This window comes from Sinocyclocheilus rhinocerous, unplaced genomic scaffold (genome assembly GCF_001515625.1).
Source record: "Sinocyclocheilus rhinocerous isolate Xijiao unplaced genomic scaffold, SAMN03320098_v1.1 scaffold349, whole genome shotgun sequence".
Classification (NCBI taxonomy): domain Eukaryota; kingdom Metazoa; phylum Chordata; class Actinopteri; order Cypriniformes; family Cyprinidae; genus Sinocyclocheilus; species Sinocyclocheilus rhinocerous.
The window spans coordinates 89,993-110,694 of NW_015637137.1; the positions used below are offsets into that span (position 1 = coordinate 89,993).

Sequence of the window (20,702 nt, forward strand, 5' to 3'; positions counted from 1 at the left end):
TGTTCTGGAACAGTGTTGTAAATACAACTTAACCACTGATTTGTAGTCGTGTCCTCTTTTGGAAGACCAAACAAAGTAGTTTCGCTTTCATATTCATTTTTATAAAGAATATCTCTTTGGATTTGAGACTTTAGTCTTTGCAACTTTACAGATCTTCTTTATGCACCAAGAGCTTGTAACACTCCAAAGAGAAAGGAAAAATTGAAATCGCATCATATGACCCCTTTAACTCTGCTTTGAATAAACTGTAAACACAAGCAATTTGCCCACATACTGTAAGAGCAATTTTCAGCACATCAAATTGATTCCTTCATTGTGTGAAGCAGATTTCTCTGAGAATGAAAGGGGTGTGATTTGACAGAAAATCCATGTAAAGTATAGAGAGAAAAAATCAATCAACTCTGGACTTTGACGAAATCCCACAATATTTAAATCTGCAGACATTAAGACTCACAAGGATCAAAAGGAAGTGGGTATATATACTTTTTAAATGATCCTTTATTTAAAATGGACTCTGCATCATTCGCTACAAGGCAGAGAGAGTCTCTTTGAAGCAGAATCAAGCAGAAGGTTCAAATAGGATGAAACTGCTGAACTGAATGTTAACAGTGAGAGAAGAGAATGAGTAGATATTTGAGAATCACTGATGAATTTATTTCATAATTCAAAATGAATGAAACATAATTGGTCAGTCTAAACTTTTAATATGGATGTTTCTTTAATTTTATCGTGGTCCCTTTAACCTGTTTTTACTATAGATGTTAACTGTTTTTGTTGTCTCTGGATCTGTCACGCTCTCTCCTCTCTCTGAGGTTCTTTCTATAATCTATAGGGAGTATTAAATAGTCCCAATTATTTTTATCAGCATGCCCATATTTTTATTGTGGGAACAAAATATAATTAGGTAAAGTTAAATTAAAAGGTTGTGTTCTGATCCTTATGAATTCAGTAATAGTTGTTTTATATGAAGTTATCAGTAACAAAATGGGTCAATGGCACTGTTCCTTCTAAGCCCAATTCACACACAGAAAAGTATATTTCTGCATTTTAATTACAGAAAGAACATTAGGCTCAAGAAAAATCCTTAATATTTTTCATTTAACATGGTTATCAAAAGTTTTTATTGATTTTTTTATTTTTATTTTGTTCTACTGCATCTATCTTTGTGAGCACAAAAATTAAGCATTTGCTGTATTAATCTCTTAAAGGCATAATTAACTTCTGGAAAGATGGGGTTTTAATATAGGTTGGCTGTCTATGCAGTAGAAATGTGATTTATTTTCTTTTTTTTAAATGGTGCTACACAACTAGAGACAACAGAGCAAAAGATAAGTGGTAAAAAAAAAAAGAAGAGGTAGGAAAACTTCAACACCCATAGTGCACCGGGCTCGATCAGACAACAGGGATACAGAAAAGTTACAGTATGACTAGTTTTCACAAAAGCCCTGCAGCTGTCAAAATTCTGCCAGAAGATGATGCATTTTGCTGGCAAATAAACGGGGATATCTTGGTGCAAGTAACACAGAAAAATACTACAAATTGTTCATTTACTTTTACCACTCACATTGTAACAATACAAAGCTGGTTGAAAATCAGTGTACTTAACCTTTAAATGTACAGTTCTTGACTGCTAAACTCAGTTCTGTGTCAAGAGATACTAGTGTCAGATTGGCTTTTCAAACCTGTGCAAAAACTGTGCTAGTTTTCGCACAACATTCACACCCAAACAGTATGTGCTAGTTAGGTATGTTTTGAAGCATGGAAGCTGGTTTAAGCTTGTCCTGTGCTGGTTATGAGCTGGTCCTAAGCAGGACCTAGTTGCTTAGGACCAGCACATGACCAGCTTAAACCAGCTCATCATGACCAACTAAGGACCAGCTTAAACCAGCTGCCATGCTTCAAAACATGCCTAACCAGCATATGCTGTTTTTTTATTTATTTATTTTTTAGCAGGGCAGTGACTGTCAGAGTAGTGACACCTGATCACAAATATCTCTGGAGCTGAACATTCAAATCACTCCAAATAAAAAGTAAAAAATGAAATGAACAAATATGTACATTTGCTGTACTAGGGTCTCTTGTAGGTTGCCAATTTTTTACAGTGTACATATTAAGCGTCACCCATTTCTGTCTCCCTCCAGGGTGAGCGTTGTGGAACAGGGTGATGGGACTCCAGGACTCTCTGTTGCCGGGCTTACGGCATGTCACAAAACAGTTGGCTCAACTTCTGCTGCTGGTCCTACTGCTCTGGATACTGTTTTCCCTCGTTGTCTTTACCTACTTCACTGACTCCCAGGTGAACCAGCCGCATAAGATTACCCCGTTCAACTCTGAATCTGAACACTCAACCTATGTTCAACATAGTTCCCGGGCCATCATGGCATCCCATAATTCCCACTGGCGTCTGTATGCAGACAGGAAGGGTCCTTTCCAGCACAGGCAAGTGTTTCAACCTCCTCGCGCTAGAGAAGAGTTTTATTTCAGGAATTTTGGCGAACGTCATCCAAGGGCTAGGAAGTACTTGAGGAAGCCTCCTAGAAGTGGCTACAGTGATGACTATTTTTCCAATGACTGGTCGGTGGTTCGTGGTCTGTGGAAGGGTCAGGTGTCCTCCAAAATGCTAAACCATCGACTCCAGCGAGCCTTGAGGGACCATGTTCACTCTAATAAGCACAATGTTCTCTACAAAGGCCAACGAAAGGCAAACAAGAGTGTAGAGGAGATGCTGTGTCAGATGAAACGGCAAGCCCAACTCAGGACCCTGGATGGCTCTGAACAGCCCTTTGCTCACCTAGGTTTTAAACAGCTGGCTTCTTCTAAATTGCAGAAGATGTACACAACATGTGCCGTGGTGACTTCAGCAGGGGCAATATTGAACTCATCACTGGGACGTGAAATTGGTGAGTTGGACGGATACTATGCATACAGTGGGTACGGAAAGTATTCAGACCCCCTTAAATTTTTCACTCTTTGTTATATTGCAGCCATTTGCTAAAATCATTTAAGTTAATTTTTTTTCCTCATTAATGTACACACAGCACCCCATATTGACAGAAAAACACAGAATTGTTGACATTTGTGGTCAAAAGTTTTGAATTAAAAAAAAAATGCTCACCAAGGATGCTTTTATTTGATAAAAACAGTAATACTGTGAAATATTATTACAATATAAGCTAAATGTTTTCTATTGTAATATATTTTAAAATGTAACTTAGTAACTGTGATGACAAAGTTTTTAAGCAGCTATTTCTCCAGTCTTCAGTCTCACATGATCCTTCAGAAATCATTCTAATATGCTGATTTGGTGCTAAAGAAACATTTCTTACTGTTAGCAGCATAGTTGAAAACAATGAAAAGGTTTTTCATGTGTAATTTGTTTGTGGAAACGGTGATACACTACCATTCAAACATCTGTGTTAAGTAAGAAAAAATTATAATACTGCTATTCAGCAAGGATGCATTAAATTGATAAAAAAATGATAGTATTGATCATAAATTAATAATAACTGAGCACCAAATCAGCAAATTAGACTGATTCCTGAAGGATCATGTCATTCTACCTGACCCACATCGATTCATTGATCCATTTTTGCAATAATTAACATAATAAAGACAGCAATTTTTATTTTATTTTTCATTACATATGATATTACAATCATGGAATGTATTTATTAAATATATTATTTAAAGTAAAAATATTTATTTAGTTTTTAGAAGTTGAATTTAAAATCTTAGCTCAAAAAATCTGTCCATAATGTGTCCAATTACCCAAAATTGTTTGTGTAAAATTGTGTTTGTCTCAGACTTTTTAGTATCCAAACAGGCACTTTCTTGTCTTGTTTTGAGGGTTGCTCTCTCTTTCTCACTCTCTTGCTTTGACTTTCATTCCCTCATTCCAATTCTTCCACTCAATTCATCACCACTCTTTTTTTTCCTCGTTAGACCTTGATTTGGTCTGCTTTTGAATAGAGACATTGATGCACAAGGCCTAATTGTTGAATGTGTTGGAACATGGATACCACAGCTGACAGCCAATGGCAGATAAGCGTTAGAGCAGTTCTCCCTGTTCTCTAGAAGCCCTTGAATAGCATTGCCCTGCTTCATTGTCAGAAAGAACGAAAGCAATGTTGCTGGAAGCCACACTGTGTCTTTGCATGTTTTTTGTTTATTTATGGGAGCCTTAAAGGACCTTTTATTAGAAAAGTTTTGGAAACTGGACATTGAAACTTATGTCTTACAATTACAGCAGTAGTTTTTGTAGTGAACTCAAAGTATTGTACATTTATTTATTAAAAAGTCCTAGATTTATTTGAATATACTCACATTTTTATTACTCACAAATGAAGCAAAGTTTGGGAAGTGAGTCTAGATAAAATGGTTACTGTTACTAGATGTTAGTAAATTGTCTTTTGCTACCTTCTAGTGGTGATTGAATGTTTTGCATGTACAAAGACATTGATGGAAGAAGATCATCATAATGCACCGTGGAGAGATTCTTTAATTATTCAGGTCAAAGAATAAGGAATTACTTTGTTTACTATAGGGATATATCAGAAGTAAAAATCCAATATACCTTCACATTAACCTCCTGTCCATTAGGAGTTTATTATGGTAGCATTTGCCTTACAACACTAGAGGGAGCAATATCTTATAATATTAGCTTGGCCATAACACTTTTTGCAGACTGATTCATTTAATGAAGTTCTTTTTTAATAATAATAATAATAATAATAATAATTTCCAAATCAATAGGAAAAACAACAATAACTGAATACCTATGGTTTTGGGTAAAATGTCTAATGACAGAAGTGCCTGTTTTCTGTGTGTATTTAATGTTGGTGTTAAACACCTGCACTGAAAAAAAGGTGTATGATACACTTTTACAATGCTCACTCAGAAATTACTTGAACTTTCACTATAAATACAAACAAAAGACAAGTAACACGTTGAACTGAACATGCAAATGTAATGTAGACAGACTGAAGTAGTATTTATTTATTTATTTATTTTGTTTTATTTATAAACTCAAACATTTTTTACAGTGTAGTTCAAAAACCTCTTAATAGAATAATGTTTGCGAAAATTATTAATATCATTGTTCAATACATTAAAGGGCACCTATTATGCCCCTTTTTACAAGATGTATTATAAATCTCAGGTGTCCCCAGAATGTGTTTGTGAAATTTCAGCTCAAAATACCCCACAGATCATTTATTATATCATTTTGAAAATGCCTATTTTGAGTGGAAGCAGAAACAGGCTGTTTTTCTGGACGCACACACGCGAACAGAGAGCGGCTGTCACACGCATGTGTACTAAAAGTTCTCTTTCACACACACGTTTATGTTAAAAACACGCTTAAAAAACACAGTCGCTTATATCTGTGAAGTTAAACAGCTGGGAAAGAAATCGAATGTCTATATTAGATCGGTGTATTAAGTGACAGCAGCATAATATACAGTATATACTAACCGCTGTTTGGGCCTACGCTGTTAATATGACCCAAAAACAATAAAATAAAAGCAGAAACAATGAACAACTTCTATAGCTCTAATAAGAAGACATTTCTTACTTGAATGCTGCTTTTAAATGCTCTGGCGTGAAGATAAACATGGCAGATAGTGTGTGTGCGGCTCACTCAGGGTAGGGTCATGGCTAATACGGCTGTGTCAGTCAACTATCGTGGGTGGGGCGGGTCACACTTTACGGATTCTGTGATCAGTAAGCTCTGAGACACTGCTCATGATTTATAGAGATTAAAAAAAGGAGCGGGTGGATTTTTATCATTATAGGGTGGTTGTGTACACACACTGCCAACACACATTTATGTTAAAACAACATCTAAAAGTGAATTTTGCATAATAGGTACTCTTTAAGTCAAACTTACATCATCCAACAACTTGCCCTCTACACGCAGCTCCCAGGATGCAATGCTGCCCTCAGAGTCCTCTGCGTCAGGTTTGGCAGGGTTGAAAGTGTTTGAAATTCAAACAACATGTAAAAGTGAATTTTGCATAATAGCTACCCTTTAAGTCCAGAGTCAATTATATAATGGAGGTAGATTTCTCAGAATCAGGACAAGGTATTTTTCATAAAAGTCAGGGCAGGGTTATTACACAACAAATTAAGCTGTTTTTTTTTTTTTTTTTAATTTGGGCAAGTTGATGTGTAAATTCATGTCATTTATTAAAATATTTCTTGGTCAAAACAATTATTTGACAGTTTTGTATGTTTTATAATTATTTTACGGTTAAAATTTTTTTTTACCTAAAAAAGCATACTCTTCTGTATAATCAGAGTTTAACTATGACAACGTAAAAGAATATTCAAGCATGTTGTCACAAAAGGTCAACATGTGTTCTCCCTTTAAAACTTGACCGGTCTTTTGATTGACTGCTGTTTTTGCCATTCTAGATTCCCATGATGCAGTGCTGCGTTTCAATGCTGCACCCTACAAGGGCTACGGAAAGGACGTGGGCAGCAAGACAACCATTCGAATCATGAACTCTCAGGTTAGAGTAATTTGCATTAATGCACCCAGACACAAACCTTCACTCTCTGACTCATTCCCTGTCTCCGTGTGCAAGGACTAAATAGAGATGTTTTCTTCTCTTTTATTAGATTCTAGCAAACCCCAAACACAACTTCAGCAGCAGTTTGCTTTATAAGGACATCACCTTGGTAGCCTGGGATCCTGCTCCTTATAACATTGACCTGCATAAGGTATCACATCATAGACAATCTGTCAGAAGTCTCATACCATTCAGCCCTGTTAAACTTTGCTTGTGCAGTTTTCTTGTAGGGGGCTTAATCTAAGACCTGTCTGTGAAACCAGGCCTAAGTGTCAGGACTTTATATTCAATCTAATATTTTCCTGTTTTCTCAATGCCCACAGTGGTACCAGCAACCCGATTATGACCTGTTTACTCCATACATAAATCACAGGAAGAATTTCCCTGAGCAGCCCTTTTATATCCTGCATCCTTCATTCATCTGGAAACTCTGGGATATTGTGCAAAGCAACACAATGGAGAACATTCAACCCAACCCTCCTTCCTCAGGATTTATAGGTGAGCCTCTTCATCGTTAACACAAGCACATATAGACGCACAATTTGACCACTTTTTGATCCTTGCGCCCAGGAAAATTGTTGTGCCACATGTTGTGACAGTCATTTCTGAGAGATTTGCCATGCTGTGCAGCTGACGCACATATTCGACCCTAATTTAAGCAAGATCAAATGTTCTTCTGCCTACTTTTCCAGGGTATCTGCTGACTTCCAAATGATAATCATGTCTGTTTGTATTCACTGTTCCTCTTGAATAAATTTTTAACTAAAGAGCGCAGGATGTGTGTGCGTGTGTGTGTGTGCAAATTCTGAAATGTGTCACTAGGTAATAGCAATTTGATATGTGCTAGTTCGGGGGCATGACAGGATTATTTCAATCAGGAAGGCAAACTCTCTGTAACATCTCTAGAGGATACTTACTTACCTTGCCGCAGGCCAGTAAATGACTGGCTAACTGAGGGCCTATAGCAGCATAGAGCCAATGAATGTGCGTGCAAATACACACATGCACACTATTTCTTATCTCCTTTGCCTTGTGAGTGCATTGCTGAATTTGAATGAAAATGAAGGTTTGGCTTAAAACTCAAGATCTAAAAGAGACAAACAAGTAACTGAACAAATGTTGCAGACTTTTATTATTTTTTTTGTACGACTGACATATAATCCGAAGGTCTGTGTGAATCAAGTTGATGGTTCTCAAACAGACAATCAAATTTCCTAAACCTATCAAACATCATATGTGCTATCAAAGGCGCAATCCAGTATCTGCTACTAAGAGAGCACTAATTTTTTTGTCATTCATTGTTTTGAGTGAGTGATTGTGGATTGTACCTTTAACACACCATTTTGGCTTTGACCTAAAGGAATTGTTCTACCAAACTATCATCATTTATTCCACCCTCATGTTGTTCCAAAACCATGACTTACTTGCTTCTTTGGATAAGAAAATGAGATAGGATGCTTCACAATAGAGTGCTGCAGTGATGATGTATTTTTGTGGGCCAACATTTATTATTTTATTATTAATAAACGAGTAGAAAACGAGTAGGATCTGTCCATTTGCTTTTGGATTATTGCAAAAAATAAACTCAACAAAAGTTTGTTTCTTACATGGTTTTTTTCATCATGATAATCTTCACAAATTAGCACTACAGTATTATGAATTTTGAAGCCTAAACGCAATTGCCAGAAGTAAACAGTTAAACGTAGAACAAGAACAAACTACATCACAGTTGAATGATTTCAAAGTCACCACCATTAAGCTTCGAAAAATTCCTTCAGTCTTCATGTAGTAAAAAATTCTGTTTGCAAGTGAGTCATTATAAACATGATGAGGCTGTTAAAGCAGGCTAGTGAGTAGATGAGTTTAACTCTTTGGTGTGATAGGGTTTAATGTCCCTGACAACCTCTGTAGTCCCTTTTATTCACTTCTTAGCAACCACCTTTTTCAAAAAAGAGCTGATGTACAAACTGATGTATCGTACATCCTTCCTAGTTCAGTCCATCTAAAGGCTTCTATGCTAGACTGATCCTTATCATTAAATACTGATTAACTACTATTAAAAATAAATTTGAAAAATTGTTTTATATTAAAAATCTTTATCATTATATGATGTTATGGGTGATCATAGGAGGACACAAAGGATACACTTGATGTATCCTTCGAAACACGCTGCATGATGGACATGAAACAAAAGCTGCCTTCCAAGGATCCTTCAAATCGAGATGGCCTTCAAAGCACTTGAAGATGTGGCAGCCAAAATATGCAGCTTTACTAGGACTTAGCCTTCTGATTGAGAAGCCTCCAATGAACATTTGTTTTGGTAAAAAAAAACAAAAAACATTTGTTTTGGTGAATTCAATACAGTGACAGTACATCGCCACCTACTGGACTGGAGTGTGACATTCTGGATGGTGCACAGGAAAACAATGGTGTCTGCCATGATATTACTGTACAGTTGCTTAAAGGCACAATATGTCATTTTCGCCGCTGGAGGGCGCGTATTCAAAATAAACAAATAGACAAAGGCGTAGTTTGATGACGCCGTGACTGAGTGTGGAATCATGGGAGTTGTCGTCTTCATCCCCACAGCCGATGCAATCCGACGGGACTCGGGCAGAAATCATGTTCATGGATGAGCTAATGATTTATTAACATAGTAGAATGAAGCAGGGTGAGGCTGAAAGCCGTCGAAGCGAAACGAGACCGCTGAATGAGCGTGACACACGGCGCTTCCGCTTCTTCCGGTCGTGCATATGTGGGGAAAAAAAAGCAGCGCTGTTTTATCATACTAGATACATTTGAAAGTTCTGTTATAATGCTACTCTGTGCGGTCGTCACCGGTCTATTAAAACACACAACATATTAAAGCGTTTTTGGTGTTTCCATGTTTTCCATGTTTTCACGGAAATCGAGGGGTTATGACATCATTGGCAGGCGACACAATGACACTATGGACACGGTCCGTGTCACTAGTTCAAATTGCTTATTTCTCTGGATTTAAACATTCTTCAAAACATTTGGGATAATGTAAGTACACAAGTCAGCAAAATATATAACACTGTTCTAGTGGTTTTTGGATATTTTAATAAAAAAATCTTACATATTGTGCCTTTAAGTGTTTTACACCAAAACTTGGAAATTATTTATACTTTTTAATACTGCCATTGTACTGAATTCACCCAACCAGATAGGACACTTAAAGTAGTTAAGAGTTTGCAATGACATGAGGGTGAGTAATTGACAGAATTTCCAAGTTTGGAAATACTGTCTTAGATCACTGGACTCATTTGAAGCAATGATGTGACTAATATTCCAAATGTCACCATGCTTGATCTCCAGCAGATAATGGTGAGATTAGGGGAAGGGTAGAAAAAGAGTACAAAGCAGTCATGTGTTGGGGATTTTACCAGATTTCCAGCTTCCTTTAAATTCACAGATTTATTTAACCTCTTATTCAGACCTGGCCTTAAATGGGTTGGGAACATACAGACAACATGGGGGTAAGCACATTCAGAAGTACTGCACCAGCACATGATCTAAACATCCATTTGAACAAATCACCAGTGGCTGTTTGCACTTTTCTCGCTCTTTGTAACATTTATATTGACAAGTCACATGCAAATACTTGGTGTGTGTTAGGTCAGACAACAGTTTGTCATCACAAAGACGACTATAGAGATCACTTTGCTATAGTTCTGTTTTTCAACTTTTCATTGGTAGGCACTCGACAACACTACACAGATGATTTCTGTCTTGGCATCATTTGGGACAATATGTAGGTTTAGAATGGGGCTGGAACATCAAGGTGTGATTTTGTGTGGATTGGTCTAGCCTGAGACAGGGGTGCTGCACTCATTTTGGAGACCAATGGATGGAGGTGCATTGCCAGCCACTGTGTTGCTATAAGCCCTTCGGTTGAGCTGGATGCCTGTAGTTCTTGAAGGCATAGAGGACTGTCCATTCTCTAGAGAGCTGCGTTTGCAATGAAACAGGACGAGGAAACACCTGTAAAACTGCAAAAACACAATAAATTAGCACTCGTACACAAAAGATGCAAAGCCATTTAATTTTTGTACATTTGTGTGAAAGATTGCCTAGCTTATTTTGAATTGCAAAAGCGTGCAAAAAAGTGCATTTTGTATTCTTCTTTTGGAGTTATTATTTTTCTGTTTTTTTGGCCAATTGAAGTGGCAGTATCTCAATGACATGTAAGATAAATATAGTAAAAATCTAGTTTAAACACATGTGCCAAGTTTTTAGCAATGTACTTTTCATATTCATTTTAGTTTCATATGGTTTTTAAAAACTTCATTTTAAAAAGAAATGTTTTAATTTAATTACTCATAAAATGTGGTGTAACCATCAATTAATTTCTTTACACTTAATAAATGTAAGTGTACACATCTTTATTATTTTCATAAAATAATTTTAAATATAGTTTTACATGGATTATTAATTTATTAATTTATATTTTGGGTTATTAATTCATAAATATTAATTATTAATTCGTTTTTTTGGAGTCACACCACGATTCCTGATTTTACAACCTGAACTAACTTTCTTTCATCATAAAAGGTCAAATTATCTGGAAATTGAAGAGACTTATTAACCTTGACCAGCAGTCTTGAGGGTCTGCATGTGTCTTCTCTATGATATAATTTCCTATTTAATTTAATTTTATTGTATTTAATTTAATTTTTCTGTGTTGGTTGTAGCAAATTTTAATTATGCCAAACTGGTTAAAGATTAACTTAAAAATGAATTCTAATCCAGAAAGGAGAAACATTCAAGTTATTATATTTATGAAGTGCATTTCTTTTTATGTATTTTTTGAATAATTAATACATAGGACAAAAATTGGAGTCATGTCATTGACCCAGCAATTATCAACTGGAATGTTTTGATTGACTTGTTTCTTCATTCTGATGAGATGTCAGATGCTAGGTCACTTGTCAAGAAGCGAGGTGCAGAAATAGCTGTTTACATTCAAACCTATGTGTGTGTCGTGATCATCTCTTCACAGCTTCTGCAGTATGTCTAAGGATGCCAATTAAATTCAATCCAGTCCACACAAAAGTCCCTGTGGCATGTCCTGAACTACAGTGAACAACATGTGATGCACACCCTGCTGGTTCTCAAATGATAGCTGCTGGGTTGATGTTAGTCAATACACTTGGATCACTTTGTTGCCTTGACAACCTATAGATGTGGACACTGAACAAACAAACTGTCTTAGGTGATTGGCTATCCATTGGCTATCAAGGGTATGAGACTCAATGTCTGATTGGCTTTGTCTTGGCCCATCCAGGCCTCTGATTGGCCTTCACATTGGCGTGCGACTATACTGCCGAGTATTTGATGCGTGTGTCCCCTGCATGTGTGCGTGTATGCATTGAGACGATTCTGTGTCTGATCTTGGCAGGGTGCTGTCAGGCTGTGTGTGTTGCTAGCCTGTGGGCAGATGATAGAGTCTTGATGTAAAACAAAAATACAACAATTCAGAGAAGTGGCCAACAATAGACCACAGCACACACAGCTGACAGAATGTGTGCTGTGTACTAATGTCTTATCAGATTCAAACAAGATCTTTGAGGAGTTTGTTTCATTTACTCACCATCATGTAATTCCAGATTTGTATGTGAATGTACTGGTTCATTTTTTCATTTTTTTTTCACTCACTTACAATGAATGGTTTTTCAAGTCTTATAAATGTATATGTTATGTATGTATACACTACCAGATAAAAGTTTGCCATTATTCATATTTTTATTTCTATTATGCCTACCAAGGCTGCATTTATTTGATTAAAAATACAGTAAAATGATAATATTGTGAAATGTTATTACAATTTAAAATAACCTTTTCTATTTAAATATATTTGTAATTTGTCAAATGTAATTTATTCCTGTGAAGGAAGTCTTCAGTGTCACATAAGCAGTCAAATTTACTGATTTGGTGCTCAGTTATTATCAGTTATCATTGGTGCCCTAGTTTTAATAATGGTTCTTTGTATTATCAATTTTGAAAATAGCCTTTGCTGCTTAATATTAATAAATGCGATACATTTTCCCTGGATCCTTTGATAAATAGAAAAGTAAAAAAAAAACAGCATTTATTTGAAATAGAAATCTTTTGTAACATTGCAAAAGTCTTTACTGATACTTTTGATCAATTTAATGTGTCCATGCTGACTAAAAGTATTATTTTCCCCTTACCCAAAACCTTTAAACGGTAGTTGTATGTCAAGTTTCCACAAAAATATTAAACAGTTTCAACCATAATAAGAAATTTTTCTTAAGCAACACATATTAGAATGATTTCTAAAGCATCACGTTAGACTGAAGACTGGAATAAAGGCTGATGAAAATTCAGTTTTGCAGCACACAAATAAATTACATTTTAAAATTATAGTCAAATTGAAAACAGTTATTTAAAATTGTATAAATATTTCACATTATTACTGTTTTTACTGTATTTTTAGCAGTGCTGTCAAACGATTAATCACGATTAATCGCATACAAAATAATTTTTTTGTTTGCATAATATGTGTGTGTTTTGTGTATATTTATTATGTATATATAAATACACACACATACAGTATATATTTAGAAAATATTTACATGTATTTACATGTTTATGTTTATAATAATAAAATTAAAATGTAATATGTAAACATAACATGTTTATATATTAATTAATTATATTATGTTTATATTCATAAAATTAACATTTAATATATAAGCATAACATATTTTTCTGAAATATATACATGCATGTCTGTATATTTATATAGACATAATAAATATAAACAGCATACATACATATATTATGTAAATAAAAACTTTCATTTTGGATGCGATTAATCGCGATTAATCGTTTGACAGCACTAATTTTTAGCAAATAAATACAGCCTTGGTGAGTATAAGATATTTTTTTCAAAAACAATATCATAATTATTCCAAACTTTTGACTGATAGTGTACAGTGCAATAGATTGTGTGAGGAACAAACTGAAATGTAAGTTGTTATTCGCTGATAATCTGATGAGATGCTAACAGCTTCTTGTGAGCAATTAAGTTTTTTAATCAAGTGTTTTCTCACTTGATGAATTCATGAATGAATCATTCAGACTGGGTTCACTGAAAAGTTCCAACTCAAAAGAACGATTCATTCACACATCGGGCTACTTGTCTCATAACCTCTCATAAAATCTATGGCAGACAATAACAGTTTTGATAAATATTTCAATAGCGACTTTGGATCGGTTCCTCACACAAGACCATTGATTGACTTCAAAACACTTGTAATAGAGGCTGATCTCATGTGGGCTGCTCAGTACAGTCATTATTAATGAATATATCATCTATATCTGTGTGTGTGTGTTTATTTGACAGGTATAGTCATGATGATGAACTTTTGTGAGGAGGTCCATGTGTACGAGTACATTCCTTCTATGAGACAAAGTAATCTGTGCCATTACCATGAGAAGTATTACGACGCGGCCTGCACATTTGGGGCATACCACCCTCTGCTTTACGAGAAACTGCTTATCAAGCGAATGAGCACAGCTTCTGAGAAGGACCTCAAGAAAAAGGGAAAGGTCACACTACCAGGATTCAGTAAGATCAACTGTCCGCTGTGATTTTAGACTCAAACGTACAGCAGCGTTAAAAGATGTACGGGTCTTCAAGACTGTATGAACCCTTCACAGACTCTTATCATCTAATAGAGGTTTTACCCATAGTTCTTGTAACAAACTGAGACAAGACATTACAATGAGGAGGGTAATTAACCACATCAAGTCTGATCATCTTAGGATGGTCCTTATGCTGAAAGACATTAGGCTACAGCAATGACTCGTAATGGTGACAGAAATGTCATAATGACCTTAAAATGACCTCAGTTCAGAGATTACAGATGCTGTACATACAAAACATGATGTGATGCAGGACAAAAGGAGAGTTTCAAAGTAAACTCTTGATATACTTGGAAGAGCTACTGAAATTAACAAACATCAGATTGTAAATATAGAGATCCACTTACACCATTTCCTGAGAGGAATCAAATTCTAGTTTGTGTTCTAAGTATAACACAGAAAAAAAGTAGGAAGAGAGGGTTGAATAACAAGTTTTTCATTTCCGAAATGGTGGGATTTTGTAGTCACTGTCATTTAAAGCTGCTCACATTTTGTATATAAAAAGGACAATTACCTTTTTAAAAAATGTTTAAATGTGGTAAGCTACAGTATGAAATGAGTTGAGATGGAAAGAGATTTCTCTTTTCTTTCTATCTGTGCCGATGTGGTCATTTTAAATAAATCTTTTGCAGTTTTCATTGGTTAGATGAAAATTCAAAGCTGTTAATATACCATAGAGTCAAGATCATTAGATTTTAACTGTAGAGAAATGATTAGTGTAATTTTTAAAGGTGTTTTATAAATGATTTATTTCATAATATGAATGTGAACTACTACTGACAAACCTCTGAGATAAGACAGTGTCTAACTTAGAAAAGTTTAACACTGACCTATGGGCATATAATTTCTATTAACCTTTTTATATTTTTTGTGCTTTAGTAAAATGTTTAGTAAATGTATTTCAAAAACTTGTATTATATTTTGACACAAAATGGTGTCTCAAGCTGTACCAATACTTAACTGCTGTTATTGTTTAAAGAACTCACATTTTGAATGGAGTTTAGTATTTTTGATCTTTTCTTACAATCAGTTTTGTACTTGACATTGTTCTTTCTATAGGCTGGTAATTTGTTTCATCATAGTGGATGTTGGGTTAAGACAATGAAATCAAAAGAAATGTATGTGTGGAAGAAATGTTAACTTTTATGCACCCATGGTGGTTCAGTGTATATGAGAAGAAATCAAATCCCATGATTTAGTGCTCATTAAAAAGTTTGAAAAGTCTAACCTGTTTGTTCATTAGGATGTAAATCACAGGGTTGATGACTGTGCTGCTTTTGGCAAGGAGGGACGGCACCACGCTCGCAATGGGGGTGATGATTCCCGGACGTCCAAACGTGGCCATCATTGCAACAACCCCATAAGGCATCCAGCACAAAAGGTAGCACACCACTGTAGTGATGACCATAAATAAAATGTGGTACTCTCTCCGCCGTGCTGCTGTCTTTCTAATACGCCCTACCTGAAGAGAAAAACATGTACATTAATTTGTATCTTTTGTTTGCACCAGCAGATGATTCAGAACTGGTCTTCAGTATACACAAATCCCTCATGAAAGGATTTCTGATTCACTATAGAAATAACCTACCATCTGGTTTATAGGAACCACTGACTCATCAGGTTCAGGAATATCATTTATTGATATTTATAAAGATGTCCTAAAATCATGTGTGAAGTCATAAACTGCATTCCAAATATAATGCACCACTTTTAACAAATTTCATATAGTGTCTTCTTTATTATGTATTATGTATGTAGAATCTAAAAACAGAATTGACTATTTAAATGTTCAGAAACGGCTATTTTTCATGAGGTCACATCATCCTTTTTTGTGACCTATTTCGAACAAGTGCATAATAACGCTGACTTATCTAATTTTTCTGCATAGTATAGAGTGTGGATTCCAGATATCACCGGCTTAAACATCATTTGGGGCGGTTTAAACTTTATCTGGAGTCTGAGATATTGACCTAGTTTGAGCTTGAGTCAGAGAGTCATTGTTTAGTTCCAGAGAGGATTGGAAACTGCACTGCAGGCAGTGGTTTTGAGTTGTGAAATCTGACTTGTTTAAACTCCTTTCCCTGTTATACACACATAATTAAAGTGTAACATTTACTTTGAATTGAGATGTTGTGACTCAATATACCTGTTTGACAGCACAGAGGAGTCGGCTGTAACAGTACACCATGACCAGCACTGGGATTCCCAAACAGAAAATGAACAGACAGATTATATAGGAATGTGACTGCGGGGTGTTGGCTGTCCATGTAACCGAACAGCTGGTTCCTGCCCCTTCCAGTCCATAGCTACTCCAGCCCAGCAAGGGGGGAACCGTCCAGAACAGTGAGTACAGCCAGGAGCCCCCGACAGCCAACAAGGGTTTGCTGTAGTCTGGGGCCCTCTTGTTGTAAACAGTTAAAGTGCTGTAACGATCATACGAAAGGATTGCCAGAGAGATCAATGATACAATCCCTGTTTAAAAAAAAAGAAGAAATTAGTGTATTTTCACGCTCGCCATTAAACTACAGAGCCACTTGTATCAACAACATTATGTCACAATTGTTATGTAAATGAACAGGGAAAAAATGCAAATGAACCGGGGAGATTTCCTTAAGCTCCATGAGTAAGTTCTATGTTTATAAACTCCAGGGTAAAGTGTCCAGAGAAAATTTATAATACCATGTTTGATTTTTTAATGTTTGCTTTTGTACTGTTATTATTGGTCTTAATTTAGCTCTTTGGTATTTTAAACATAGATGTCAACAGATTTTGCATACACAAAGCCAGCTACACTAAATGGGAGTTAAATGGGAGGTTATTCGAGCAAAGGAATTATTATTTAGCACTTATTTTTCATTGTGTTATAAAAAATACTGTGATATATGAAATATATGCAAGCAATAACAATTATTATTATAATAACATTTATTCATTTATTCAACATATATTTTCAAACATTTCAATGCTAAAGACCCTCAAATACAATGACACACTATTGAGGGACTTCAATATAAAGGCACCTATTAATTTTAATTCAGTGTTCACAATAAATGTTATTCCAAAACAATTTTTAAAGTTTTAGAGAAAATATTAAAAAGTTTTTAAAAAATCCCCTACAAATTACAGTGATGAGGAGAAACTTCCTAGAAAGATACAACAAAAGACTAGATTTCAAAATTTGACAGTGCAAGAAAGGAAAGATGAATGTTTATAAGTAATATTTTTAATAAACATTTATGCCCTTTTTTCCTTAATGCTTGTCTTTATTTCTTAATGTTAAAAAACTAGAAAGTCAAATGAAACTGTGATGTCGATATAATAAATGCTACATTTATTTATATATTCATTCATTCATTCATTCCTGGACCCTAAAGTGAAAACTCAATCCACATCAATTAACTCTTGTCTTGACCTTTGAAAGGATAGTAATAAATGTTAGTAAACCAGCACAAATCTGACAATAAGTGATTTAGTTTAAATTTCTGTCTAAATTTATTTCCATACATTCATTGCCTGACAAAAACATAAATTGTCAATTTGAGGGAATAATTACAGGGAATAAAAATACAATCTGCCTTACTATTCACATTGATTAGTGAATAGTTAGTAAATAGAAACACAAGTACTTAATGTCAAAGCAATGTTATGATTTTCAAAACAAAAATTATAAATGACTCCCAGGTACATAGCTATTTCAAGAAACACAGCATGAAGTGGGAGACCTACCACAACCACTTTTTTTGCTATTACATATTAATGAAAATGCCTTTAAGCGAGACTCATTCTCTGATGTTGTTCAAAGAGCAAATGTGGGAATTTTAAGACTGGTTGATGAAACATCTATTTTAAACATTTGCATGCAAATAAGTTCATTCATATCACGCCAAAACAGATTCGTCTCCAACATTCAGATATGAAAATTCATTATGGACATTAAGTCAACAGATATTCACCAGAATATGCAGGGCACAGAGACTGTTCCTTTTTTTCTCCCCTTAAGTATGCAAAGGCCTGTGTTAATAAAGATCTTTGTAAATCTGCTAATCTTTGAGTCTGTTGACAGAATCTTAGGCTGTCGCATTTCTCACTGTGTATGCAAGAAACGGCATACAAGAGTAGAGCCGAACATATTTGCACTGCAATAACACACAGCAGGGGATTACAGGGTAATTTTCATATCTTGAGTGTGTTGTTTAGTAGAGTCAGACACTGCAGCTTACCTTCTGCTTGGCTCTGGCGTAGTACTTATGGCCAACCAATGAGACACTTTTAATAAAAGTTGTCTGTCTATGCAGTAGAAACATTTTTAAAATGTTTTTGCTGTGGCGAAAAAGGTAAGAAAACTTGAACGATTTTGCTGGAAAATGAACAGGGATATCTTGGTGCAGGTAACATGGAAAAGTAATACACATTGTTAACTTACTTTCAACATACCTTTTAAATACTTGCAGTATTCTTGATACTTATTGTGGGGAAGTACTATTCCAGGTAATGAATTTCTATGTAATTTTTTGTGTGCTATTGCTTTTTACTACAGTTCAATAAACAAGGTATCTATTTTTTACTCTGTCAATAAAAATAGTTCCAAACCAAGTCAAAGCAGAATCAACCATTGCGTGTCTCCAGACGACACAGTTGTTTTTAATTCATGAATGAATCAGTGTTTTTTGAGGGGTTAGTGAATGATTCAATGACTTGCTGTTAAAGACTTAACACTTGTTGTCAACTACTGGTGTAATTTAGTCACTGATAAATCCCCACCACTAATATACAGATTGACAATTTACTGTATGGATCATCTAAACTTTAAAAAGCAGAATGATACAAACAGTGAAAAGTCCTAGTCCTACTGAACTAAATATCAACACTTTTGGAGTACTGCTCAGCCAATCAGATTAGGAAGGAAATTAATGTTGTATATAACATTATGTTACAAATGTTTGTAAACTCCAGGGTAAAGCCTCCCAGAGAAATACATGAGAAAATTTATAATATGTGTTTATTTTCTTAATGTTTATATTCTCACTACTATTATTGGCCTTTCTTTAGCCCTTTGGGATTTTCAACATACTTACATACAGCACACACAAAGCCAGCTACAAGGGGATAATAGCATCAGATTCAACAGATACACTATAATGTGTGTATGGAACAGCTACTTCAGCATTTGCATATCAGTTGTAGGGGTTATAAACTAAGAAGCTGTTGAAGCTCTGCAAAATAAGTGGGATTGGATAACATTGTACAGAGGACCTCATCTGACCACCAATATGTCCCCTTAAAAAAGGTGCTTAATAGTAAATAAAGGCGTATCTTGTCTACCTGTTGATGTAATTTTAAATAATATCTCCTTCACAAGGAACAAGATTTAGTTAACTAAAAAGAGGCTCTAAAATGTCTTCTTGATTAGGTCATGCTCATTACAGCTTGCAGCACCTAGGGGGCTTTATATTTTCAGACTAAAAAATGTTGATGTTAGTCTGATTTAGATAACTAGGAAAGATAACTTAGATAACTACTAACTAAATACTCTTTGTGAGAAGCAGTCAATCAGCAGACGTTAAAAGCAGCTTGTAAGTGTATTTATTTCTTGTCTCAGTGTTTAGTGCAGTTGTCGTTGCTAGGAAACGCTTGTTTTGTTTACTTCAGTGTTATTTTTTTAGGATTACTGATAAACTAACCTAGTTTGATTTGTATTAGTTATCTATTTTAGTTTTAGTTACAGTTGTAGTAATGTTGTCATTTTATTAGTTTTTTATTATGTCTATATAGGTTTTTTATTAAGTTTTAGTTTTATTTAATTTGAGTTATTTCAGTACTTCAACATACAAAATGGAAATGAAATAATATATATATATATATATATATATATATTGAATGTATTTATATATATATAGTGTACATGTATGTTGCAACCCAGTCTCATGGCAAATACGTACCTGGGGGCACATTTTTGCAAGACGCGAAATGACTAAAAGTAAAAGTAAAGTAAAGTAAGATAACTGCTAAACCCATAGGCATATTTCTGAAACAATGGAAAATATAAAAGATATCTAGCTACAAATGCACAAACATCTTGATTTACTATCCAATTAGTTTTGGTTTTGCCGTAGAGAGCAATGTCTATCTGAAATCTTATAAATTTTTATAAATATTATAAAAATTCCACAGCGAGATTTTACAGAACTGAGATGAAGATTAAACATTTTTCTCATCGCTCCAAGCCATGCATGTGTTTGGTGTAGACCACCTCAACCAGACTTATTTTCTTCATTAACACTTTCTCAGATTAATTGAACTTGGAGAAACATCTAACATGAGACATACAAAGCACTTGGGGTGCTCAGATGGGTCTTCAGCTGCTATAGGCATCCACTTCAAAATTCGACATGCTACATTCAAAGCTGCTCTTCTGCACAGCAGTGTGTGGCTATT

General features: G+C 35.0%; 2 protein-coding genes across 2 annotated transcripts in view; one reads left to right on the top strand and one right to left on the bottom strand.

Moving 5' to 3' along the window:
* Positions 1–15,491, top strand: part of LOC107748529 (beta-galactoside alpha-2,6-sialyltransferase 2-like) — a 21,608-nt gene extending 6,117 nt beyond the window's left edge. Inside the window, exons 2-6 of the mRNA XM_016563342.1 lie at positions 2,142–2,900; positions 6,415–6,512; positions 6,622–6,723; positions 6,896–7,070; positions 13,966–15,491. Coding sequence (XP_016418828.1) covers positions 2,165–2,900; positions 6,415–6,512; positions 6,622–6,723; positions 6,896–7,070; positions 13,966–14,213 — 1,359 coding nt within the window. The 5' untranslated portion in view covers positions 2,142–2,164 and the 3' untranslated portion in view covers positions 14,214–15,491. The remainder of the gene's footprint in view (positions 1–2,141; positions 2,901–6,414; positions 6,513–6,621; positions 6,724–6,895; positions 7,071–13,965) is intronic.
* Positions 9,683–20,702, bottom strand: part of LOC107748531 (opsin-3-like) — a 22,037-nt gene continuing 11,017 nt past the window's right edge. Inside the window, exons 2-4 of the mRNA XM_016563343.1 lie at positions 16,414–16,739; positions 15,496–15,729; positions 9,683–10,585 (exon numbers count right to left, since the gene is read on the bottom strand). Of these exons, the coding sequence (XP_016418829.1) occupies positions 10,400–10,585; positions 15,496–15,729; positions 16,414–16,739 (746 nt within the window). The 3' untranslated portion in view covers positions 9,683–10,399. The remainder of the gene's footprint in view (positions 10,586–15,495; positions 15,730–16,413; positions 16,740–20,702) is intronic.